Here is a 26,865-nt window from a genome sequence, read left to right as displayed (position 1 = left end):
TTGGAACGCTGGACACTTTTCATCCTCAATGGTGGCCATTATGGCTACGAAGTGTAAAGGGAGGGACTACCGACCCAAAGTATTTTTTCAAACTGCGATGTCCCAGGAAGCTGTAGCTGTTGTGAAGGCCTTACTATTATTTTGTATATGTCCAGTAGAATTTTTTTTTCACTGATTAACACTATCCTGCTTTTGGGTAGAAGCTATCGGTATGTTTATTGTGTGCGTGAAACAGAGGACGCAAAAAATGATTTTACATTCTTATACATATATTATACATTCATTTTAAGGTAAAATAACTGAACGAAGCCAGCAGATATGTTTGTAGGTGATGCATTCAAATGTTACAGTAAGTGCAGGTCGGCAGTGAGCGATCTGAAAAAACAATAACCTTTCAAAATTCATATACTACTCAAGTAAGTGTACTAATATGTAATTGTACTATATGCTAGTGTACTTACAAAAGCATGCGAATTGAGACATAGCATGTTTGCAGTAGGAGTTAAGAGTAGGACGGGGACGTGGTTCAGGGGTGAGATCAGAGCAGAGGTTTACTGAGAGAGGAGCATGGATACCTTCCTTCCCCGAGCTCCTTTTAATGGGGTTCCTGGCTCTGAGCCAGCCACTGCTATTATCTCATCTATAGCTTAGCTATCAATGAGATCAGTTTCATCTCTTTTATTGCTCATACTGTGAAGTTATAAATTTGCACTTACTCATACCTGAATACAATGTGTGAGTTCTGTATGGTCGGCTTGTTTGCTTGCAAGAAAAAGTTTTCAAAGTCTGAAAGTTCTTAAGATAAATGATTCCTCTTCTATACTTAATACTCGGGTGTTCGGGCAAAACGCTGATCATATAATTTAATAAGCTAGTATAGGCTATTTCTGTGGTAATTGCCTTCACCGCACATTTCCTCATTACTCTTTCAAATCTCCAACAGCAGTATACCCGTTCTTCAGTAGGTAAGTGAGGTAATCGTGCAGTCTATCGTCACTTTTAAACAGTCAGTATATTAATTCTCTGAGCAGCCATAATCTGATCTGATGCTGTAACCCGTATCTTGTAATTTAGTATGAACTAATTAGGAAAGAGAGCAAATAATGTCATATTTACATTTATGACTTGTATCAAGGCTTGTTTGTGTTACTTTTGTGTCTACAACTAATTTGTAAACATAATATAAAACCCCTGTTTTAAAATAAAACCAAATAGTACTGCCACAGTCAGCAGCCACTGTGCTAGGCTGGAATCAAACATGGATCAAGCTCCAGGTGAATCTATCAAAGTGATCATCTTCTCATGTCGGAGAAGGTAGAAACTCGGTTTGTTAATCTGCGGTCAGTCGCTCAGCTGACGGAGGCCACCAAAGAGCCGATGGTCAGCCAGCTACCCGACAAGCATCTCTGTGGTCTACAACCATGGATACAACCTCACGACAGCTCACATCACCCACTGACTCCCACTAATAAAACTGTAGTTCATTACAGTGTGGAAATGTCTAGTGTGGCTTTTTGACATGCCAACATAAACAGAGAGGGAAAGGATAGAAAGCGGTGCAGGCACATGGGTGTAGGTTTGGGCTGGCTAAAAGAGGTGAACACTGTGGACGTACAACCACTGGGTTAGTGGGTTAAACCAGCGCTCGTGTATTGTTGTAGAGATGCAGCATTGTTAAAATAATAGACAAATTTAAAAGTGCATATTTGCAGAAGCATTACGTATAAGACCAGAGTGGTTAGGTTTATAAGGGCAGCTTTTTGTATTTACTGGATACATGTGGTAGAACATAAATAATATGACTGATAAAACATGCTTCGACAGTGAGCTGGCATGCTGTAGCCATGAAATGACTCACTCTGTTGATTCCTGCAACTTTTACTCCGCCTGCGTACAGCCCGAGTCAACATGCTGAAATCCTGTCTGCTGATTCCATCCTAACACCCTTCAAGTTTGTTATCAGCCTGTGTTTTTAACCCCTCAACCTCTTTGCTCCAGAGCACCGGCTTTTGTCTGTCCTCTCCACAATATGCTTCCAATTATGAATCTTGTGAATATGGGGACAGTGAAGCACTGTTCTGATTTATTGTGCACTCAAGTCCAGTCTTGTTCGGTGCGTTTGCACACGAAGCCCTCCTGCTGCAGAGCTCAAAGGTCAGACATACAAAACAGTTGACCTCTCGCGGACCCATGTGCACCGTGTCATTCTGGAACTGATTGACAGGCAGAGATGACGGCTCGACAGCGAGGGCCACATGGTGAGAAAAGCTGGTGTGCAATGAGGAGCTCGCGGTGCACTCGCTTCCAGCTGGGTGGAAAGTTTGCAACACAGAAACACAAGGTAGAGAAGGTGAAAAAATACAAAGAGATAACTAATGAGGAAAAATGAAGTGGTACTCGGCTCATGGCCGGCCACTTAGCATTACTCTTCTCCTTTGTAACCACAGAGCCCTCTGTGGTCTTTTCACATGGGACAGCTCGGGCTATCTATTTCTAGTCATCGGCTAACTCCACGTCCTGCGGACTGAAAACACATGCTTCACAAGTGAGTCACAGGGCACAAGACATCTCTCAAGACATTGATGATGCTCGGCCTGAGAAACAAGCCATCCCTGCAGACTAATATCCCAGCCTTCCCAGCTCACTTCCTGTTTCACGTTGGGTCATGGGCACCACACTGTGCATCACAAAGGCTGCCACTGGTTCTGTGGGACATTCAGACCTTCTATACCACACACACACACACACACACACACACACACACACACACACACACACACACACACACACACACACACACACACACACACACACACACACACACACAAAAGCCTGTTAGACTGAGCTGCAGCATTATTTGACGTGATGTTTGTTCTGTATATCACGTGTAATATTGAGTGTAATTTTCTACATTCTCATATTTTCATAACTGGGTTTGTGGTCTTGTTGCAGCAGATGTGAATCATCTGCCCCTGGTGTAGTTTCTGCTAAACGGTCCACCGGGGCTTATCGCGGGCGCTTCAACTCCCCACCGGACCTGACACCTTTCACACTGGATAAACACAACACAAAGGAGAAACCTAAGTTTTATGTTAAAGGGGTGGTTATTACACGCAGGAAAAAGGACCCTCTGATTCCCCTGGGAGGCTAACCACCCATAAATCATCAAGCAATGAAAGTTTCCTCTCCAAACAGAGGGCTAAAACAAACTGAACATGGAAGCCCTCAGCTCCACCTCTCCCCATCCCTCACTCCTTCGCTCTCTGTCGGGGTAGGAATTTTTATGAGGAAAGAAGAGAGGTGGTGGTGCTAGACTACATTAGAGAAAAGAGGTAAATACTACAACATCAATCCTTTGCAATGACCCCATACTAAAAAAAAAAATAAAAAAAATCAAGAGCTTGCACACAAGATCTTTTAACAGCGGTAGGAAGATTAGAAATTCAACCCCGGTAACTCATAACATATTGAGAACAAAGGAGCATTCTCAAATGCTTTTTTTCAGGGTTTGTTCTTCCATTCAGATTTGTTACTATTGAGAGAATCCAAAAGCTTTAAGTGAGGCTCTTCTGGCAGCCGCATTTGGATGGAAAATAATAAAGATGCACTGATAGGAATTTTACCGCAAACTGTCAATTCATATAAAAAATTCCAACAAAATAAATGAATTGGTGTTCTTCCTTAAAACGAAAGCAGTCTTTAATGTGTTCAATATTTGCATCAGGTTGATTTTTGCCAGATTTAGAATTTTGGCTGCCTTTAGTTTGATTTCCAAATGTAAATCCAGATTTTCATGCCAGAGGAAGAAATATGACAAAGTAGCTGCCAAGGTATATTATCTGCTGCGATTCCACCAGGAAGGCTGCACATCTCAGGGCTGCATTAACACGTTAATGATGCGACCGAAGCACGGTGGAGAGAGTAAACCTCCGGGATCGTGAAATGGTCACGCTTATCACCTGGAACACTTAAAGCAACTGTCGTGAAATCCCAAATCAACCTGAACATTGATTTCAGGTTGAAGGACCTACAACAATCAGACTGTTCCCGGTGCTCACTCTGTGATCAGCGGGTCACGCACTAAGTGGGCCTAAAATACCAGACTGTTTTGATTTGAGGTGCCAGTCTCATTGTCATGTGAAATTTGCCTCAGTCAATACGTGTGTTTGTAGGATTACAGTTTTGAGAGTTTTTGTATTGGAGAATATGTTTACAGAATTGATGAAAAGGCCCAATTTACAATACAATATGCATAAAGATGATGTAATGGTACATTTTGTGGCAAATAGCAGCATTTCTCAAATTTTCAATCTATGAAATGCATATTTACTCATTTTAATTTTGAAACAGAACAAAACACATCACCAACACAGACAATAATGATGAATAAATACTTATGGAAATTCTCACGTGTATGTTACAAACACTCTCGACACAAAAGTACTTCTTGTTGGAGGAACATTTAGATTTACAAACAGTGGTAGGTGATGAGTGGTAGGTATGCTACTGCCCTCACGTGGTGAATTAAAGCACCTCAACCTGTTAAGTTAAGATACAATCCGTACTGAAATGATCACCTATCATTTAACATTTACATTTGAGGTATTTTGGGTAGGATTTTAGACAATGGTAACCCTAACATTTCAAGCGACAAGTCTTGTGCAAAAAGTAAGAATGTTAGTTGTTGTTGTTGTTTTTTTTTTTAATCCTCAATGAACTGATAATAATCATGAAAGTGCTTCAATATCAGCCACAAAGAGCCTACTAATAAAAGTCTCCCGCTGGTCAGCATGCTTGAGCAGCCAGTTTACGTTCAAACTGGTTCTCCCAGTTTAGATTACCGAGTTACTACTACATGTGAGCATCTCAGCAAGAAAGCTGCAAATGTCCAAAACCTTATATCTCCCGATTAAAAAGGCTTACTATCTGGATAGCACGTGTTGCTGCGTCCACATTAAGATGGTTGTTTTTACAGCTGTGTGGTTTTCGATGAGAATCGTTGCTGGTTGACTTTTACAGACGACAAGTCATACTTTTACGGGAATTTGTGTGTTTCCCGTGTAAACACTGACTGAAGATAGCTAACTCAAACCTATCTAAACACTTTATTATTATTATTATTATTATTATTATTGTTTTGGCGCCACTGCGCTTAAAACAAGCTGAAGCTTAGTTACCTGCATAAAGGTGACCTGCGAGTGTTGTCTCGGTTTCTTCTCGGTTCGGCCACGAGTCCAGTCGGCTGTTGAATCTGATCGTAGAGGGGTACGTCATGAGATCATTAATTGAATTAATTTTTTTTTTTTTTTTTTAAATAGCATTTTCAGGTTTTGTGTTTTTTTTGGTTGGGTTTTCTGAGATGTTATTGATTGGTGTTGTGGTAAGAAGATGAGTGACAACCTAAGAGTTGAGGTATTTCATTTGTAGCCTAATCAATTAGCCTGGTGGGAGGAGCCTTCTGGAGTTTCTGTGAGGATACACATATATACTGTATATGTGTGTGTGTGTGTGTGTGTGTGTGTGTGTGTGTGTGTGTGTGTGTGTGTGTGTGTGTGTGTGTGTGTGTGTGTGTGTGTGTGTGTGTGTGTGTGTGTGTGTGTGTGAACCAACCAACTAACCAAGTATGTAGGCTATATGAACACAAATTAATGAGTTCTATAAATGTTCTAAATGTGCTATGGGCTATTTGTTTTGTAATTTGTCATACATTTTACGTGAACTTTTATCAAATTCATTTTTCTGTGGCAGGGGAAGGTAATGAAGATGTGAGAATATTGTTTTATTGCCTAATATTGACCTACCCTTCGATTTGCGTGCCAAATAATGGCTTTGCTCAGATTTTCAGCATCTCATGCTGCATATAAGAACATGCTTCTTGCAAAAAAAACTATAGCCCAATAAAGATTATTTGTGGGATGGTCAGGGCATAGCTCTGTGTTGTCTTGTCATTTTAAATATATTAAACAGACCGAACACCTTCCAGCACACCTCTTTAAATTTCCATTACTTGAACTAAAACCATTTACTCAACTTTTTTGGTGAAAAATGTTTACACTTAGGAATAGTGAGTAGATTTTAAACTAGTGAAATGTTTTAAATATACTTTAAGATTTGATTTTTTTTTTTTTTTTTTTTTTTTTAATTGCTCTGAAAAATAAATTTGGGGTACCAGGACATATAATTCTTTAGTAGATGTACGTATAGACTGAATAGAAATCCAAAATTAATACCAAGGAAATCCTGAGTTGAAACCACTTAAAGAAACTAATTGAAATACTGGCCTATATGTATGTCATTTGTTAAACAAATGTGCTGCATTGGGGATTTTTTTAACAGGATTTAATTTATACTGACAATTTACTAAAATAAATATGCATTCAATAATTTTTAAACTGTATTTCCCTTATCCAGTAATTTACTGTACGTTTGAAATATTCAATGAAGTCAAATTAATAGTAACCATCAATATGATAAAGCAACTATACACACAGCAACATATTCATTTTAATGTTATTTGGCGAGTGTAATTAAGCCTGTGTCCACACAGTGGCACTCTACATCCACAGATGTAGCAGCTCACCAGGTATATCTTCATCACCTACTCTGCCCACTCATTTTGTGGATTGACATCTGCATCAGCAGCATCCTTCAGACATTATAAAGATAACGAATCAGGGCTTTAAACCCAGGCATGTGTGCATGTTCATAGTGAACTGGAAACTCTACAATGCTGTATATATGTTAAATGATCACATCATCAAAATAAAATACTGTGTCACCGAGCAGAATTTTTTTGTTTTTTTTACAGTAGTGCTCATATGCTGAAAAAAAAGATGGGTTATATAACTTTGATCAGCATTAAAATAATTAAACGAGCCATTTTATATTGGCCTCCCTCGGCTATAGTGGTATCGCTATGTTTTCATATATGCGCTAATATAAAACATCATGTAGAAAAAGATGTTTCGGGTAATTTAGAAATGTGTCAGACACAGTTTGTCCAGCAGAGTGCATTCTGACTCTTCTGTTCACAATACTTTCACCTCAGCAGCACACATGGTTTTGTGGAGTACACATGACAGTGGTGTCTTCATGGTCAGTTGCCAAGTAATTAGTAAATTTGTTTCAAAAACATTACTGAAAAGTTAATGAATAATGACCCCATAGATTCTTCTTTTAATTGTAACTCAAATATAACCCTATCCCTGACAACCAAAACAAATAATAGCTGATATATCGATATTAGAATTTCTTTTACTCCATAATATTGGTATCTGCATCAACCCCAAAAATCCAGTATTGATATGCCTCTACTATCTGCCCAGGGTTGGTTTCACAAAGTTATTGATTGACAATTTTATGTTCTGGAAATTAATAATGAAATATTTTTCAGTATTTTGTCATATGGTTAAGACTATCTTTATCATACCCTGAAATATCGTGATATCAGATATATCCAGTTAAATATAGGGGGACAGCAGAAAAATCTGAGGGGTCTTCAGATGATTGCTAGAAGAGAAAAGAAGAAAAAACTAAGTTCTTATACACAAACCTGTTTCAGCTTTTGGACTTTTAAAAAAAAATTTTGGTGAAATTTTTGATCATTTGAACATTTATTCAAATTCAAATGTAAAGTTTTAGAGTGTAAAATCAATGAATAGACATCTGTAACAGCCAGAAGCTCCATCAGCTGAATAAAGAGGGATTTGTTTCATGGGTTGATTGAGGCTGCTGTAGGCCTACTGCTCTGTTAATAAACAATTAAACACACAAAGATAAAGACTGATTAATATTTTTTAAAGTAGCACCTGCTGGCAAAATATGTCAAACTATAGATTAAATGATGCCATTGCAAATGGGTCTAATAAGCCAAAAAAAAAAGAAGAAAAAAAAAAAGATGTAATAACTTGTGTGTATGCAGGAGCTTTGAAATCCCCACTCAATGTTTTTATATGTGTATATTTGTGTATTTTCTGTAAGGTATACTAATGTTCACAAAGATTCCACAAACAGTGCCTTCCAGTTTCATTCTCAGCTCTGTTTTGCTGCTTCAATATTGCGCTGCAATTATTGTTCATTTTCTTCATTCTTCTTTGATATTCCCTTGTGCCATTTGCTGATGGTGTGGCAATGGATCAATTTCAAACAGCATGTTGAAACCATACCTTTTCTTTATATTCTCATTGCATGATGTTTACATTTATCATGGTTTCTTGTTTGGGGGGGGGAAAAAAAAAATCAATACACCCAGGCATTACAGGTGAGATTGATTTCATTACAACAATGACACAAAGAGCCACGTGTAATGGATGGTAATGGCATTTTATTATGCTTTGGCTCAATCGATCAACAAATGAAACCACCCATCTTTTGTATTTCAATACTGCAAATGTCAAGAAGATGTAACAAAGACTCATTTTATAGGAGAAATACAGTGCATCCGGAAAGTATTCACAGCGCTTCACTTTTTCCACATTTTGTTATGTTACAGCCTTATTCCAAAATGGACTTGATTAATTTTTTTCCTCAAAATTCTACACAATACCCCATAATGACAAAGTGAAAAAAAGCCCTTTAAAATAAAGAACAAAAATATAACACGTACACAAGTATTCACAGCCTTTGCTCAATACTTTGTTGAAGCACCTTTGGCAGCAATTACAGCCTCAGGTCTTTTTGAGTATGATGCTACAAGCTTGGCACACCTATTTTGGGGCAGTTTCTCCCATTCTTCTTTGCCGGACCTCTCAAGCTTCATCAGGTTGGATGGGGAACGTCGGTGCACAGCCATTTTCACATCTCTCCAGAGATGTTCAATCAGGTTCAAGTCTGGGCTCTGGCTGGGCCTCTCAAGGACATTCACAGAGTTGTCCCGAAGCCATTCCTTTGTTATCTTGGCTGTGTGCTTCGGGTCGTTGTCCTGTTGGAAGATGAACCTTCGCATGATGCTGCCACCACCATGCTTCACTGTAGGGATGGTATTGGCCAGGTGATGAGCGGTGCCTGGTTTCCTCCAGACATGACACTTGGCATTCAGGCCAAAGAGTTCAATCTTTGTTTCATCAGACCAGAGAATTTAGTTTCTCATGGTCTGACAGTCCTTCAGATGCCTTTTGGTAAACTCCAGGTGGGCTGTCATGTGCCTCTTACTGAGGAGTGGCTTCCGTCTGGTCACTCTACCATACAGGCCTGCTTGGTGGAGTGCTGCAGAGATGGTTGTCCTTCTGGAAGGTTCTCCTCTCTTCACAGAGCAACACTGGAGCTCTGTCAGAGTGACCGTCGGGTTCTTGGTCACCTCCCTGACTAAGGCCCTTCTCCCCCGATCGCTCAGTTTGGCCGGGCGGCCGACTCTAGGAAGAGTCCTGGTGGTTCCAAACTTCTTCCATTTATGGATGATGGAGGCCACTGTGCTCATTGGGACTTTCAATGCTGCAGACATTTTTCTGTACCCTTCCCCAGATCTGTGCCTTGATACAATCCTGTCTCAGAGGTCTACAGACAATTCCTTGGACTTCATGGCTTGGTTTGTGCTGTGACATGCACTGTCAACTGTGGGACCTTATATAGACGGTGTGTGTCTTTCCAAATCATGTCCAATCAACTGAATTTACCACAGGTGGACTCCAATCAAGTTGTAGAAACATCTCAGGGATGATCAGTGGAAACAGGATGCACCTGAGCTCAATTTTGAGTGTCATGGCAAATGCTGTGAATACTTATGTACGTGATTTTTTTTGTTTTTTATTTTTAATAGATTTGTAAAAATGTCAAAAACCCTTTTTTCACTTTGTCATTATGGGGTATTGTGTGTATAATTTTGAAGAAAAAAAATGTATTTAATCCATTTTGGAATAAGGCTGTAACATAACAAAATGTGGAAAAAGTGAAGCGCTGTGAATACTTTCCGGATGCAGTTGACCAATCACTCATGCAGGAGATGAATAAAGATAATTTTTGACAAATATCCTTTTATCAAAATGTATTTTATCAAGTGCGCTTTACCATGTTTTTTCTTTTTTTTCCTTTTTGTGTCAAACAGTGACGGTGAATAGAGAATGAAGGGGAAGTTGATCGTAGTTCAGCAGAGCAATAAACCTAATTAGCCTGATCCAAAACCTTTCGTCCATCATTATTATTATTTTAATAATAATGTGAAATAGTGCAACCAGTGTAAGAAACACACAAGAACAGTCGTTTAAAATTCCATTTATGTCACTGACTTTTCAAGAATCTAATACAAATGCATACACATACATTTCACCACCTAAAACCACATAGAACCACTAATGCAATAAACATCACCATACAAATAGAAAAAGAGGTTGTTGGCTTTCAAGCTTGGGAGGGGTCATGAAGAGCCACAAGCTCACAAACTAGTTTATACACATTCATAAAGCGCATCCAGTATGTACACACACACACACACACACACACACACACACACACACACACACACACACACACACACACACACACACACACACACACAGCTTATATAATACAGCATTAAAGATGTGTGGCTGTAAAAAAGGCATGTGAAGGGAGGGAGTTTGTTACAGTATACCGTATGAAAGGGGAAAGGGTAACAACCAGAGTGTACATGAAACACCATTTTTTACAGTTAAGCCAACTTTACTTAATATAAATATTCTTCATCCAAAAGTCAGTGCAGTGCCTTCTGCTCAGGCTTCACCTGGTCCTCCTCCCCGGTCCACGTTACACCCAGTCTGTGCTAGACCTGGTCCACAAACTACTGTTTCCACTTCACACGCAAATCTTTTTACATTAGTTTTGTCTCCGATCTCCCACTTTTTCAATGGTTTGTGTGTATCTATGTGTTGTTGTTTTTTTACACCCAGTACCTCAAAAGTCCAGCTGTGAAGTACAAGAGTTTGTTTTTCTACTAATTAGCCAATAGAAAAAAAGAGATCCACAAATTTACAAATGTCCGTTTTGTTCTTTTCTCCTGAATTCCCTTTTTTTTTTTTTTTTTTTTTTTTTAAACAAACAAACAAACTTGGAGCAGCTCTACTGGATTCCCCTGAAGAGACACATTGCAAAGACCATGGCAAAAAGCTGTGGAGAGGAAGAGAAAAGGAAGGAATAAGAAATAATTAGCAAAGAAAGACACAAATTGTTCAACGTCATGACAAACTAAGGCCTACTACACCCTGTCTGGATTATTTACTTTTTTTTGTGTAAACAATTTGGAACAATTTAAACACTTTCCTCTGCAGTCTTTGCACTGCTTTACATTGCTTTGACACAGATGAAATTCCATAAATTGTTTACATATTTATTGAGTCTCTTTTAAACATGTTTACATACAAATTTAAAAAAGCTACTGTAAATAGTTTGCATTGTGCTACATTCTGCTCCACTTAAAAGAAACACCTCTGTGAACTCTGAAAGACTTGGTTGAGATGAGGAAATGGGAGGACATGATGACATAACAGGGACTTCGGGCCAACCAACAGAGTTAAGCACTCCTTTATATCTATATTTGTAGCTTTAGGTATGCAAAGTGAATATATAGTGTTCAGGTACAATCCTATATGGTAGTGTACCACAGTGCATTCAATAAATGGGTGCCATTGTTTGTATTACTTTGAAAGCTTGGTTTATACACGATTCTATGAATGTAAAAATTAATTACAAGCTACATTATAAACAGTAATGACACTTATTGTAATGCTGTCAATTGTTATTGTTCTTTAGGTCATGGTGGTATGACTGACAGAGTTTTCTTTGAGAGGAGATTTGTCTGTGGGTAGAGGTCATACTAAGATGTGTATTCAATGTTTGGGATACATAAGTGTGTTTTGGATGTGAGAATAATTGTTCCTCTGACATGCATGTTGGTAAAAAGACCAGTATGTAGGTGAAAAATGTAATGACATGCCTGTAACCAACTGTAAAAAAAACCTGTCACAGAGCAGTCCAGTTAAATCTATGTTCCTGTGACCCCAAGTTTCACCACCAGATGGAGATCTTTCCACACAAAGGGCTTTCAGATAACACTGTCATATTTAGGTAAATAGCCTAAGGTTCATTTCTGAAATTAATATTCAGATGATTTGAGAGGCAAAGAAAATGCTGCATATTTTAAAACACCCTCATACCTCAATGGTTAGCACCACGATGGCCAGGGCTCCAGCCACATAGATGTACAGCTCAAAGTAGTCAACTACTGCAGAGTAACAGCCCTGTGGACACACAAAGAAGTGACGCTCAGCAGAGAATCAATAGGCTGTAAACTTGGGAGAATTACAGACACAATTAAAGTAACATCACAGCTTCAATTGAGTGCGGCTTTGAACAAAGGCTCGGCTAAATGAGTGGGAAGCAGGGCCTCCAGACTCACTGCCTTTTAATGAGTTCTTTGTGTGAATGAACAGAAAGAGGCACACACTGTGGATATGTCTCATTGTTCTAGTGGCTTGGAAAACAACAGGTGGAGAGTGCAGTAAAAAAAAAAAAAAATTCCTATCAGCTTTCTCTGTAACTACGCTCCAGGCTTCCTTTGCACATATGGAAGCAGGGATGTGGGTGTGCGTGTGTGTAACTGTGAAGCGCATCTAATTTTCACATATTCATATACTTATTATCCTCTATTTTTGCAAACATGTATTCTCCACAAAAATTCTAATTTAACCGTGTATAAACACACACACACACACACACACACACACACACACACACACACACACACACACACACACACACACACACACACACACACACAGATGCATGCATTCACTGGTGTCTCCGTGCCCTACCACATTGTAAGATGGTCTCCCATGACACCCCAAACACAGAAAAACACTAATCAGCCATGGAGGAGTCAGCTAGTCTCTGGATGTCACCCCTCAACTGTCTTCTGCTCTAATTAAGTCTGATGGTGGTTCAGAAGGAGGGAAAGGGAGGGAGAGAGTTTGACAGAAGTTACCTTGTTATTGCGGAACATCATATTGCCTGATAAGCACTGCTCCTGGTTGATATAGACCAGTTCCTTGGTCTGACTGGCACGCTGGCAGCAGGCTTCTGGCACCATATGAGTTTGGTTGATCAGCTTGAACAGGCTGTCCTTAAAATCCTCTGGGCTGTTCACCCCACAGCAGTCAAACTGAAGGGAGGAGAGAATAGCAGAAGAAGCCCTTATTGCTGAGTGCCTATTTGTGCACTGGCCTGTGGTCCACTGTATGCGTGCACCAATCCAGCATGAATATTGACCTAAATGTCTGGGATTTATCTATAAAATATAGCCCCCTGACACTTGGCTGAAACCCCTCGTGTTTCCACAGGCTGCTGGTAAAAGCTACAGAGTGTCAGCACTTTGGCATGTGTACGCTGGCCTTACTGTAGTCATGATGGCGTTCCATGTGGAGGTGAAGACGTCACTGTTGTTGTAGCCCTGATAATGTCTCTTCAGCTCCTTGGTGAAGTACTCTCTGGTCAGCTGAAGCAACAGCCAGCGAGAGCACAGGTTAGTGTCACAGATAATATCTGGTCCTTCAAATGACATCATTACCCTCGGGCCAGGTGTCATTTTAACACATCAAAGTCGGTTTACACATCTTGGGTAGTTGCAGCCTATGTGAAAAATGTATGAAGCCTTTCGTGGCTCCAGAGGGAGCTTCGAGCGCTCCGATAAACTGCTTTAAGGGGTGTAACTTGAGGCAAGATCGGTTGAGACTTAAGAAGTTTGCAAACGAAAAAAATCTGGAGGGGTGTGGAGCGAGAAAGAAATGAGCTCACTAGTAGCCTAAGACTTATCTCTGCTTGGGGCTAGTGACTCGAGGCTACATTAGCTGCTAAATCTTCCAGCAAACTGTGGGTGGTAGAGTAGAATTGTGGGTAATTTAGGTGCCAGGTTTTAACAAGAAACAGGAATATCAGGATCAAAAACAATGATATATATATGGATGCTGCAGTGAAACTGTCAATCACGAGTCACACTGTTTATAGGAGGAGAACAACGGCTAAATAAAAGTCTGTAAAAAAATAGGGAAAATTATCATTTAAATAAGAAACTGTCAGGTCAGTAAACAAGTAGAGTATACCATCTGATCATTGAGTTTTGAAACCTAGCTCTACTGGACACATGAATGAAAACTTACGTGCTCTCGGAATATGAAGGCAAGGATGGCAGCAGCCAACTCTGCGAGGAAGATGAGGAGGATGAGCATGAAGAACTGCAATAAGACAAAAGAAAACAAAGAAAGGGTGAAAGAGAGTATGACAAGGTGGATGAATGTCAGAAAAAGTGCATGTCAGTCTTTAAAAATCACATTCTGGCTGAGCCCACTTCGCTCAGCATTAACTATGGATGAGGCTAGAGGCAAATAGAAGGGCATTTGCTCTTTTGGTTTTCTGTTTCAAGCATGACATTCTAAAAACTGACAGACATAATAATCAGGACACATGCACACAAACAAAGATCTATAACAGAACTACATTTCAAATTTGTCAGCAGACTCACAAAGAGGAGCAGACACTTGTTTTCGCGGATGGCTCCACAGCAGCCCAGGAAGCCCAGAAGAAAGAGCATGCCTCCCATACCCAGAATGATGTAGACACCAGTGAATAGCAGGGGGTTGGCTGCTACGATTTCTCTGAACCCTGTGGGGTCCACCAGCACCCACACTCCCACTCCCAGGAGGAAGGAGCCCCCCAGCTGGTGGAGAGAAGCCAAAGAAGACACTTGTTAGACAAAACAGAAATTGGCTGCTTTTTTCAAACATTAATGAGAACTCGGAAGATAGCTTGATGTGACACAAAAAAAAAAATTCAACAACAGGTCATACAATGGAAAGTAATATATTTCCTGATGAAAACACTAGTAATGCAAATATTTGAAAGGTTGGACTGAGAGTTGAAGGCTGAGATCAAAGGCTGGTTATGTGCAGAGCCACAATGCCTTAGTGAGAGTGTGGGTGGAGATATCTCCCCTGCTTCAACTAACCCAGCAACCTGCTAAAGAAGTGCACAACGCTTCCACCACTCCCATCCTCCCTTTCACTAAGACCCTATCTGCAGTCACCGTGGGGTGACTCATGTGATTACGAAAAGACGGGACTGAGGTAGGAGGAAGAAATCTGAGCCTCCAACATTTACACCACAATCCTCTTCTTCCTGCCAGAGAGAGAGAGACCTGGCCCTGTGCAAATAAGCTCCACTTCAGCTCCAAGAGGTTGTGCTACCAGGAGAGGAGGCAGCCATTTTGAAAGCTCTGCGCTTTAAAAATGCTTTTGAGTTACATGAGTGTGAAATGGCTATTGACACACACACACAAAAGCTGTGAAATAAAGTGGTTGTTATGAGTGATGCTAACAGCCAAGTTCATTCTTTGCTCTGCTGGTTGCATTATTACCTCAGCCTTGAACACCCACTTCTGAGTAGAGTTTCTAAATGGTTTGGTTGCGCTTAATAAAGCAGCAAAAAAGACAAACCGTCTTACTCTGACCCCCCCCCCCCTTTTACGGGTTGAGACTAACAGGATTATTCTTGATTGTCTGATCAAGACTGATAAACTCAGGTGCCAGTCACAAACTCCACATGGCATGGTGTGCCTCAGATGTGTGTCAGCACACTCAAATTTAATCAAAGGAGAATTTGATAGAATCAAGATTGCCTCATCTAATGAAATGCAAATGTGGCTCCATTAGTCAGTCGGGCTGGGACCAGGCAGCAGTCCATCTTAAATCGTTAGATTGACACTAACTACAGAGATAGCTCGATTAAGTGTCTTTGAGAAACAGATGAAAATATACTCACAAAAATGAGGAAATTGAAGACAAACATGAGGTACTTGATGCAGCTGAGACAGTCGCCCTCCATGGTTGTCCCTCGTGCTGAAGCCTCTCCCTGCCCCTGAGAGAAAATAGCATGAAACACAACATCAAAATGTGTCACTTAATAAATCATGCCAAATGTTCACAGTATTCCCCTTCTCCAGCACCCTGGATAGGCTTTAAACTGCCAAGAAAATAATACTCTGCAAAAACCAGCTCACATTTTTAATGAGTTCTGTCAGTCACACACTAATGCACACAGAGTGACCTGTCAGCCTATTTGGTCCAGTTTCAGATAAAAAAAAAAAAAAAAATCCTTGTGTTGTCCCAGTAGGCACACTGTACCAGCTGTAGTTTCTCAGCAATCCTTTAGTAAGTACCAGGTTGGGCAACACAGTGTCAATCAATTTAATGCAACTCATTTTTGTCACATAATGTGACCATTTATTTAATCTGAAAATGTACTTTCACAGTCCGTTGGCCAGATTCCCATCAGCACTTCCTGTCTCTGGACAAGTGGTGTCCATGGCTTCAGTGTGACTGAAGGGGTTGTCTGTCTCTGAGCATTTTAAGGATGTGAGTCCTGACAGGTTTTTTTTTTGGTACATTAACTGACCACGGATGGCCCTTAGTATGAAACGTCTTCTTCTCCTTAATGTAATGAGAGGCAGGAGCCATGTGCTCCCGACAGCTAACCCTCTGCCTGACATAAACACACTTTCCTTGATGAAGGCCTGTCCTGGAAGCACTCCTGGTTAATGAAGAACACCTCTCCTGCATTAGGAGACAATTTAGGCTCAGTATCCATGACGCTGTACACCTATATATATATGTGATGCAACACAAAGGTTTCATTAAAGCAAATGTTTAACCTTTCAAGCTGCAAATGAACACGATTTTCCCCTCAGGGAGGATAGGATCTGTCTGAGGAATCACCGCTAAATATTCAGCAGAAAGTGAAGTGGAAACAATCTGTGGGGCAGCTGTAATTACACTCTCAGTGAAGTAAGAACATTTATTATTTGGCAAAAAAGAACCAGCAGTCTTTGCTTTGTAAGTCTTATTATTAATTTGCTCTCCCGTAGTGACAGCCAGGACTGAAGCTGGGTAACAAGCGGATTAAAAAGCGATTTCTCAGAGGAATTGTAAATAGGTTTATACAACTACACACTGCCACCTCTAAATTGAAAAAAAAACTTCTCTCTCTTTTTTTTTTGTGTCTGTATTTTGAAGTACGCCCGTCAAATGTAATCTCCAAATCTGTAGGCAGTCTCTCAACTGCTTGATGGGCTGTCAAAGGACTCCTCTGGGTGATCTCTGTGCTTTTCTGAAGCTGCAGTGAAAGCCCAGGTTTATGATCGATGCCAGGTTTGATTCCGGTCCGCCTTTGAAGGGGCTTTGCTGTCGCTCAAACGTGATTCTGCTTTGACCCTTTCACCCCTATCCTGCACACAATCGACTCAGAAATATACATTTTCAGGTGAAATAAACCATAACCCCCCCCCCCCCCTTAAACCTCTGCTGACACAAGCACTCTTCAAATGCTGCTGTAATTATTTTACACTGAAGTACGTAAATTGTGGGAATAATTAAGCCAGAACTCATATCTTTTTCTAAACTGGTTTTCTTTTTTTAGAGCTTGCTAGCACTGGTTTATTTTTCCGTCTGCTCCAAATTTTAATGTGCTGTGAGTGCCACAGAAAACTTTTTTTTTGTCTTATTGCAGGTTTATTTAAGTTACCGTGACAATAAAATTTAACTATGGCAAAGATAGGATGGCAGTCTTTGTCTGCTGTGGAAGCGAGTTAACATAAAATGAGAACTTTTCCTCTCCTCACCAGCCGGAGGGCTTATTTTCTTTCTATCCTACTTTCGTCCCCAGACCCCGGAAATTGATTTAGAGCTTTGGTTAAACACTTTCTGTAAATCATAATGATATGCTTAGGTATTGATCACCCTCCTAACGGTACTCTGAGAGCAACCAACAGCCTCATTGCCTGAGATGGGTTTTCATTAACCCCTCCTTTCCCTAATACCCGCTGAAAGACCTAATGAGGGCACCGGAGGTCTTAATTGAGATTAGCATAAATTACAGACTCACAGAAAAGCACCAGAAAAGGCCTGTTCTCATCCCTCCAGCTCTCCACTGTCAATCCTGGGCCTGTAAAATGTATTTATTGGAGTAGGGGATGAAGAGGCGGAACAGGGAGGGGGAGGACGGGGTCGGCTGGAAAAACTCTCAGGGCACAGCTCACTTCTTATTCTCCAAACAAAATTTCAGATTTCTTTTCCAGCTTCACCCTTTTGCTCTTCGCTCCCATCTCAGGGTCAAGCCAACTATCAGATCCGGAATCCATTTTCTTTTCTGCATTAAAATGAATTGAATGCTTGAGAATGAAATGGGCTGTACTGCACGGGCCGAGCCAGGCTCCAAATAACTAGCCGATGGTGCAAACCAGCGCAGCATAAATCAAACTGCCACAGAGACCCCAGAGAAAATGCAGAGTAAACAAACTGGTCTTTCCCATGACTCCCATGGGATCGCAGGTCCTCATCGATCACCGCCCAGCCGTAGAGATCAGACCACTAAGTCTCTCTGAATATTCTGCAGAGTACATTATGTAGACAAGCGAAACATGATTCACACCCCAGGAGCTGCAGCCTCACAGCAACTTTGACAAATTACTAGTATATTAAAGGCAGATCTTCCTCAGGTGTTTGCTAAACCAGCAGTGTGTTTAGTTAATGAGTTGTGTGACATTGTGTTTGTATAGACTAGCAAAAAAAGCACTTATTATAAACGAATGTGACACAGAGCAGTAAGAAATACTTTGCTGCTATAATTGTAGACAATGTGTTAGCAGGAAATACTGTATGTCCTCAATCTGACAATCTAAGTGGCAGTCTTTGCCCTGAGGTATCAATGCCAACCCTTTCTACGTCTGCAGCGTCTCCTGGTACTCACGTCATAAAGTGCCACATGGCATTTTAAGATCCCATTGTTTATTCTTGGCGAAGACAGATCCACAGACAGCTTGGGCTGTGGAGCCCGGCATGGTTGGGTTTGTTAGTGGATTAATGAGAACTGATTCTAAATCAACCCCACAGTACCGACGGCAGCCAGAGATCCGTAATGAGGACAAAGTCATTCGACCTACATTCTTCTCCGTACGAGCAGGAGATATTCTGAAACATTACTACGGGCCTTTTTTTTCCTGCTTAACTCAGAAAACCAGAGGCCTGTTTGGTCGGCATCTACACGATCAGCCATTATGGTTGTGTCAACTCACTGTAATTAAAAGATAAGGAAGACATAGACTATTGAGAGTGCTCCATATATAAATAGCACACCTTTGGGTGGTTCCCCTTGAAGATGTCACTTTCGGCACAATTAATGAAGTGAGTTCATAACACTTCTCCACTCGCCAACGCCCCGGACAAATGGTTCAGAACGACAGGGACACTTAGTCTGTTCCTCGCCAAACTGTGCCGCCCCCTCTGCTCCCCACATAACCAGCCAGTTCACTCCATCGTGAACATGAGCTGGCATAACAAAGAATCATTAATACTGAAAACCCCATGAGATCATAAGGGTTGAAGCTTGACCCCTTTAAATGTCATTGACCCTCTAAATGATCACCTGTAATTGAACCCTTGGGAAGGGACATTTGTCCCCAGCTTCCCCGAAGCAGGTGTGTTTTGCCAGATACTGTATACCACTCTAAAGCTCTCCATGCATGCGCTAATACCCTCAGACAATGACACTAAAGGACCACACACATGCTGCATAACCCTTTATCTCAATTAAAAACCCATTTTCATATTTCTCCATGACTTTCTAAGTCAGCCGCAGCAAGTAAACACCCCAAAATCCGAATAAAGACAGGCTCCTCTGGCAATGAACAGGGCTCCCCTGAGGCACGCCATGTCCCTTAATGAACCTCCAATTAGGAGAGAATGAGCCCTGGGCTGTTCTGTCACAACGAGGAGCTTTGAAGTGTACTGAATGCTAAGCAGCTATAGCACTGTATGCTACTTTAGAGGGCATACAGCTTGCAGACAACAGGGAACAACCACAGAGAGAAAGTGTACAAAAGTAGCTCAAAGGCATCCCGACTCAGTGTGTGTGGGTGTAGCTCACACAGAGCGCAGGAGCTCAGCCGGGTGAGGAAGTTTGGGAAACTGCTGAGCTTTAGCAAAGGTCATAATGCTGGTTAGATGCTCAGGTGGACACACATAAATATTCTATCCTCAGGCTAACTGAGCTTAATGAGTTTTCACAGTACACATATATGATTGGTGAACATCATCAGCTTCTGCAGGTTATGGTCAATGCTAGTTCACCACGAAAAGCAGGCAGAGTCTGATGAATTGGGTCCATCTTGCAAAGCCATTTATCATTTCATTCCATTGTTCCAATACGTGCTGTGAATCTAAAGCAGTTCTTATCTGAGCCTGTGAGCGGCGCTCTCCTGCCCCATTCAGTTTGGGCTGATATTGTGTGAATCCCAGAGGGCAGAAGTCCTCTGACCAGGCAGCTGACACACTCCTGAACAACAGGCTGATTAACTAGAGAAGACTCCTGGAGTGAACAAATGCACAGTCAGAAACAGACTTACCATGTGTTGTCAACATCACTGCAGGCCACATTCCTGACATCCCAACTGGGCATTCATCCAGATTTTAGTTCAGTGCGAACAGTTGCTCATACTCCTTACTCCTACAGTGAAATTGATTCCCCAGTTTCTTTAGATTAGAAAGATTGGACCAGGGAAATGCACCGATAACTCCTCGATAGTTAACTTGGGGAGAGGACATGTGATTGAGATTAGCCGATTTTGGCTTCTATTGAACACAAGTGTGTGTGTGATCCTCTCTGTCTCCCAGCAGAGAATTTCACATAATTGTTTCGGCACCTCTATCTGGCTGAGTGAAGATACAAATTGGCTGATGGATCAATACCAGGCCCAGGCCCATGGTCAATGATGCATTGATCCCCGGGAGTTCCAGCTCTTAGTCCGCTGGTTGTCTGGCAGTGAAGGCATGTGGTATCAGCACACAATGAACACATAAACACTTCTGCACCGCCGCTTGTTAGGACTCAGCCAGGGCTTTTCCCACGGTGTTTTGGAGGATGACATACAGCGTTTGGGGCTTTCCACAAAAATTTATTATAATTCAATTCAAAACTAAATGCTCAATAAGTACTGGGACAACAACAAGGGGAATTATTTCCCCTTCTTCCTTCTTCAGCGGGTTATTCCACAAATTCCTGTAATATTTGCCTTCTCCTTATATGTTAGAGTCACGAGAAGAAGAATCAATGTCAGGTCCTCGATAAAGAAAAAGTTTAAAGATCAACAGCCTTGAGATAATTCAAATGTTGGTGATGTTCACATTGACCCTGGTTTTAAATAGCCTACTATTGAATTTGAGGTTGTTGTCTTTGTCAAATCTCTATATAAAGAGAGTTTACATCACAGATGGCCACAGCAGAAAAATAAAACAATGGGAGATTTGAATAGAGAAAACACTTTGAGCCCCAGGGGACTGAACAACATTTTTTCACTTTGTCTAAAACATGCACAGGAGCACACAGACACATGTGCTCATACATCACTAAACTCTGACAAATAACAGAAACATGAGACAAGTTATCAGCTGGGACTTTCTTGTGGCTACACAATTTTGTCAAATCTGGGGGATTGTTTTTAGCACCAAACAGGAATCTTTCCAGCCCCTCCAAGTAGGACTCTGGTCTCTACGGCAACACGGATATGGGGTGAGAGTGGCCTTTGTCTGCTAGAGGAGGGTTTGGCATATCCTCTTCACACTAGTTCCTGTTAGAAAACAAAGAGGAGCAGAGCCCAGCACTTTACGTGGGGGCGGGTGGGGGGGGCAGCTTGGCCAGCCATTTGTCTAATGAGCAATCACTCACACCCTGTTGCAAGGCCATATGCTAGTTTGAATACAGCTAGTTCCCCAGTGTAGAAAGCCTAAAAGCGGTTTTATCACTCTCTGATATAACGTGCGCGCTCACACACACACACACACACACACACACACACACACACACACACACACACACACACACACACACACACACACACACACACACACACACACACACACACACACAACACACACACAGGAACCTTCTTGCACTTTGCAAAACGAAATGAAAAACAAAAACAGCCAAAACAAGAGTGTAACCTACTTTGTGTTACAGGCTGGGGTTTCGAGCTCAATGCAAAGATCAAAACAAAGCCTTGAGGATTAAGTGTGTGAGTGTTTGTGTTTATGTGGGGGCCTTTAGATGAAAGAGACAACCACATATATACGAGACCCCACTGCAAATAACAAGTTCATAGAAGTAAAGCAAAAGTGTGTTCATGCCTTGGCGTGAACATGTGTAGCAGAAAATTCATGATTCTTTTATCATGCCTTGTAATTTGCTGCAACGGCAACACCTTGCACCGTAGGCTATGTGGTTATTAATATAACTCAGTGATTATGAGAATGTGTGATTGTGGAGCACTCGGTTGGGATCTTGCCGAGTATCAAAAAACAACAGTCTGTTTTAATTGTACCACACAATTTTCAGGGGCAGATGGAGCTTGGACACTGCAAACATTTATATTTTCTAAAGATGAGATTCTTTTGTAAACTTCTGGTTATATGGTAAAAAATGGATTAAAATTTCAATTTGTAAACCAGTGTGAATAACAACTGGATTAATCTATTGAGGAAGAGCACCTGGATGGACCTTGTGCTTATCAGGTACTGTTCCAAAGGTCAATTCATACAGTCATTCTGTGGCTGATTGTATGAATGAACACCCAATTTGTATTAAATCACAATGATGCTTAACCTCAGTACTTATAAATTTGAAAACAGTTGAAAAACCTTGTCATAATCTTACATGTCACTTGCACATGTAGCACAGACATTTATTTGTCTGGTTGGCCACTTTTATGGTTATGTGCTATGACTGATTACAGCTGATGTGTCTGGGTCTAAACTCCCCTTTAACCTCTCAATCTATACATGTCTGCTGCTCACTCGTGCTTAGAATACTAATGTTACAAATGCCAATGCAAATCAGAGGCTAACAAAGACCAGTGCTAGCCTGCTGTGATGGTTGAGGGACAAAAGCGCCCGTCTGCCTGTTTGCAGGACCGGCTTCACGCACCAGCTCCCACTCCAGCGCCGTGCCTCCTGTTGAGGGTAAAAATGGCTTTGCGCCTGTACTGTCAGCATCTTACTGAAAAGAGTCTGTCAACAAGCTCGTTCTGCTGTTTCACTCAGTGGTTTAACATATGTGTGCTGAAGCGGAGTCACTGTTGGATATGCTGGAAATCATTCATGACAACACCCTCACATTACAGATGCTGATGGAATTCGAAGGTCAGAAATAGGTTTCACACAGGAATATAGATGGATGGCAAAGTTGTGGATTTATTTCACGTGTGCTGCATTTGGAGGTGAAAATACCATACCATGTGTATCTGCTGGTGTCCTCGTCTTTGTTCAGGTGAAGCTGATGAATTCTCTTGCTTTTCTCTCCTCTCCTGTTTTCATGGGCTGTTGGACAGAAACACAGCAGTAGAAGCACAGGTCAAGATAGAGCTAATGAGATGAATAAACAGTGAAGCAGCAGCGAGAGAAAGAGAAGTGGCACATTTGTCTTGGTGTACGCAAGTCATTAGAGCGGAATAAGACTGGGAGCTGGAAAAACCCAGAAAATAAAATTCTAGGACACTTAAAATGACCGAGTTTGCATTTATTATGTATGAAGCGCTCGCTCCCAGCAGTGTGCTAATCTAAGACTGCAACACTGTTTTATCTGTGTGAATATTTCACTTCTCAGCTTCAAGGCAAAATTAACAGGGATAGAACAAAAAAAAATGTGCTGCCTCTAATAGTGGCAGTTCGGACCTGTGTTCTGGGTAGGAAAAACTTTAATATCTGCCTTGAGGTATTAGAATCTGTGTACTTTCTCACTTGGTTAATGATCCTTTATTAGAAAACCCAACACACCACACTCTCCTCATACAGCTTCTGACTTGACCTTGATGAGCATCTGAACTCATGCATTATTCACTGAAAGCAGAACACCTTGCTGTCTCACCACACATTGCTGGCTTTCACTGTCAATGTAGGATACGTCTCCCACCAAGTCTGTCTAATGAGCATAAATGCTTTAAACTTTCTCCTGTTTCTAAACTGCTTTGCCACAACTGTCTCCCCGCTGAAAATAACGATATCGCAATGAGAGCCAATTAAACTGCTGGTATTCCAGCCTCCATGTGCAAAAATAGTCAGCAGCACAGTTTTGACTGACAATACTTTGGAGCAGATTTCAAAGCACTGGCACTGACAACTACAGCTTCAAATATGGCGAGAGCTGCCTATGAAGACATGAACAACATGCAGCTCTTGCCACATTAGATGGTGAAATACAGGTAGGGTATTGTCAATCTGACAGGGGCTGGGGATGGAGAACATCCCAGGAGTATTCTGGCTGATAGAGCTCGCCGCAGCATCCCACCGACACACCGTATTGCCAACAGACATCAGATTCACCGGGACACAAAACCCAACTGACAGTGACAGCAACACGTCCTCCCCCATACAGAACACAGGGCTCTGATTACATCTGGAAAAGGCAATCACAGCCCGAGTCGGGAAAACGGACAAATCTAAGAGGTGGAGAGATGCATTGGAATTATACAATCCCTTATCACAAAGCCTTGAACTCAGACATGACAAAGCACACATTCAGGGAATCAATAACATCACAGTGGCTACACGTGCGCAGGGAGCCAAAAGATGCACAGCTTGTTGAAGGAGTCATTTACAAAATATTCACCATATGGTTTAGCGAACATAACACCAGGCTATGCAACACTGTAACCCATTTCTATTTTGCTCCGGCATATTACAGCAGCAGCAGATAGGAAAGTAACTGTCATCATCATGGTTTGTAATTTAGTACTGAGCAGCAGAGTGGTCAAATTTGATCCTGAAGCCTGTTGCAGCGGTAGTCTCTTTTGAACCCATGTTTAGAGAGCTATTTAGCTGGTGGAGAGCAACAGTGTTGAGGGTCTGAATTATTTTTTTGGTTTCCATGGAAACCCTTTCATGGGAAAGTAGAGCACCAATAGGATCGCAGAGCCTCATTGAATCGGTTATGGGGGTGCGAGGAGAGATCAGTGCAGACAGCTGAGAAAGCACAACAATAGGACGAACCCTCGAGGGGGACTAGAAAGGCCGGGCCACAGAGGGTCCAACAAAGCGGGGGAACGACTCAATGCCAGAGAAAAGGTTTCATCTACATCCGCTCAATGGTTTCCCTTTTAAACAAATCTCTCTTGCCAATTTGTCATTGACATTTAAGCTCACGAGCACTGTGGGCAATTTAAACATCAAGGCAGCCACTAATTGATTAGCCTCTGCTGATATTTCAGGCTCTGGCAATGTTATTGCATCATCAACATCTATCTTGTGGGAGACTGTAGCACATTATAAATTATGTGCTTTTACATACAATATCCAGCCTAGATATTACCCACAATTCAATTCACAAGCGATATAGCAGAGGAAAGTGTTGTAGCCATTAAGTAACAGGAGTACCCTCGCCTTCACCTTTCCAATGAAGACATTTCTGTAACTGTCGAGACTGACAATCCAACATCCACACAGCTCACACAGAGGACTGCTGCATGTTAGAAAGCGACAACAAATTTATGTAGGCTGAAGCAACAACATACCCACCTACCAAGATACGTCATATTTAAACGTCAGTCTCATCTCTCTGTATGATAGTGATGTGGTTTCTACGGCACCAGGAGGAAGATCACTGTGGACAATAGATCAGGTGTCAGGAGGTGAGAGTCGGGAGGATTTTAACCTCTCTTTCAAGCCCTTGTTTTTCCATTGGTTATACAGTTACTACATGTTGTCTGCACAACCATGAATGTCTTTATAGAAATGTTGTCCAAATGTATCCATGTATTATCCTCATTTCTACAATTATTTATGACTTGCTTTGTGTCTGATGGCAGGTTCCCCCACCCCCCTGCCATTAGGTGTGGCCTTTCACAACAGCTATAAACATGTGTCTTTAGATGTGGTTGTAAAACATTTTGGTTGAATGAATACTTTTGTGTGCATAGTTCAGCCAATGTGCACTTATTGACACTAGTCATTTGTGTTTTCTCTTTGGCTCCAAAAGTCACCTCATTCTTCTAATCAGGTGGGAAACCTTGACTGAAATGTCAGAGGTCAGAGAACAGCAGGGAGTTTGATCAGCAACATTTCCTTTGGGGACAGGAAGCGGAGTGGAAAACAAGCAGGATGTGACAGTTCGTCCATCTTCACTTCACAGCTGGCATTGAGCTCAACTCCTCACCAGTGTGGACAAACACTGAGCTTCAGAGACAACTTTAGATTTAGGGACTTTTGGGGCCTTTTCTACCTTGAATCAAACTTTTAAATAAACAAATTTAATAAAAGGAAGAATCTACAGCTGTGGATGTTATCTCCCCCTAGTGAGCTCGAGCCAAGTTCTAGCAAAGTCCAGATACATCATGCTTTAATATTACAGACATGAGAAAGAGGGCACTTGCCGGCAGCCATATATCTCCTGAACATCCACTTTAATGAGGGCAATGCTGAGGCAGAATTATCGCCTTACCCCATCTGGATTTATCGATTTGACAGTGTGAGTCAACCACAAGAGATAAAGATAAACCACCATGATGGAGAAACAATCCCCACTCTGATCAGGGGGCATCACACAGCTAATCCCTCATCCCTCCCTCTCTGGCCACAGCTAACCCACTGTTTTCTTTGTTCTGCACTACAGTAGGAGCTCTGAGGGGGTTACACACCGGGCAGGAGTGGATTCACGCATATGTAGTGCACAATTATTCCAGCTAGAAGATGCAGATTGAACTCATTAACCAGTCTTCTGTTTTCTCAGTGTTAATCGTTTTGGGCTAAATGGAAACCTGATGAGAAGGCAGCCGCTGGAAATGTGTTTGGAGGGTGCTGTTTTGATGCTGAT

At 41.5% G+C, this 26,865-nt stretch overlaps 1 protein-coding gene across 1 annotated transcript in view; it reads right to left on the bottom strand.

Annotated features, from left to right (window-relative positions):
• Positions 1 to 10,190: 10,190 nt before the first annotated feature.
• LOC138626472 (tetraspanin-18B) overlaps positions 10,191 to 26,865 on the bottom strand; it is a 31,621-nt gene continuing 14,946 nt past the window's right edge. The window contains exons 2-9 of the mRNA XM_069708128.1: positions 23,294 to 23,378; positions 15,778 to 15,873; positions 14,483 to 14,677; positions 14,121 to 14,195; positions 13,361 to 13,459; positions 12,950 to 13,126; positions 12,123 to 12,206; positions 10,191 to 11,076 (exon numbers count right to left, since the gene is read on the bottom strand). Coding sequence (XP_069564229.1) covers positions 11,029 to 11,076; positions 12,123 to 12,206; positions 12,950 to 13,126; positions 13,361 to 13,459; positions 14,121 to 14,195; positions 14,483 to 14,677; positions 15,778 to 15,873; positions 23,294 to 23,296 — 777 coding nt within the window. The 5' untranslated portion in view covers positions 23,297 to 23,378 and the 3' untranslated portion in view covers positions 10,191 to 11,028. The remainder of the gene's footprint in view (positions 11,077 to 12,122; positions 12,207 to 12,949; positions 13,127 to 13,360; positions 13,460 to 14,120; positions 14,196 to 14,482; positions 14,678 to 15,777; positions 15,874 to 23,293; positions 23,379 to 26,865) is intronic.

This window comes from Brachyistius frenatus, unplaced genomic scaffold, assembly GCF_029030835.1.
Source record: "Brachyistius frenatus isolate BFR_SWC_R1_liver_20210118 unplaced genomic scaffold, ASM2903083v1 Contig_74, whole genome shotgun sequence".
NCBI lineage: Eukaryota > Metazoa > Chordata > Actinopteri > Embiotocidae > Brachyistius > Brachyistius frenatus.
This window is presented reverse-complemented; position numbering and strand designations above follow the sequence as displayed.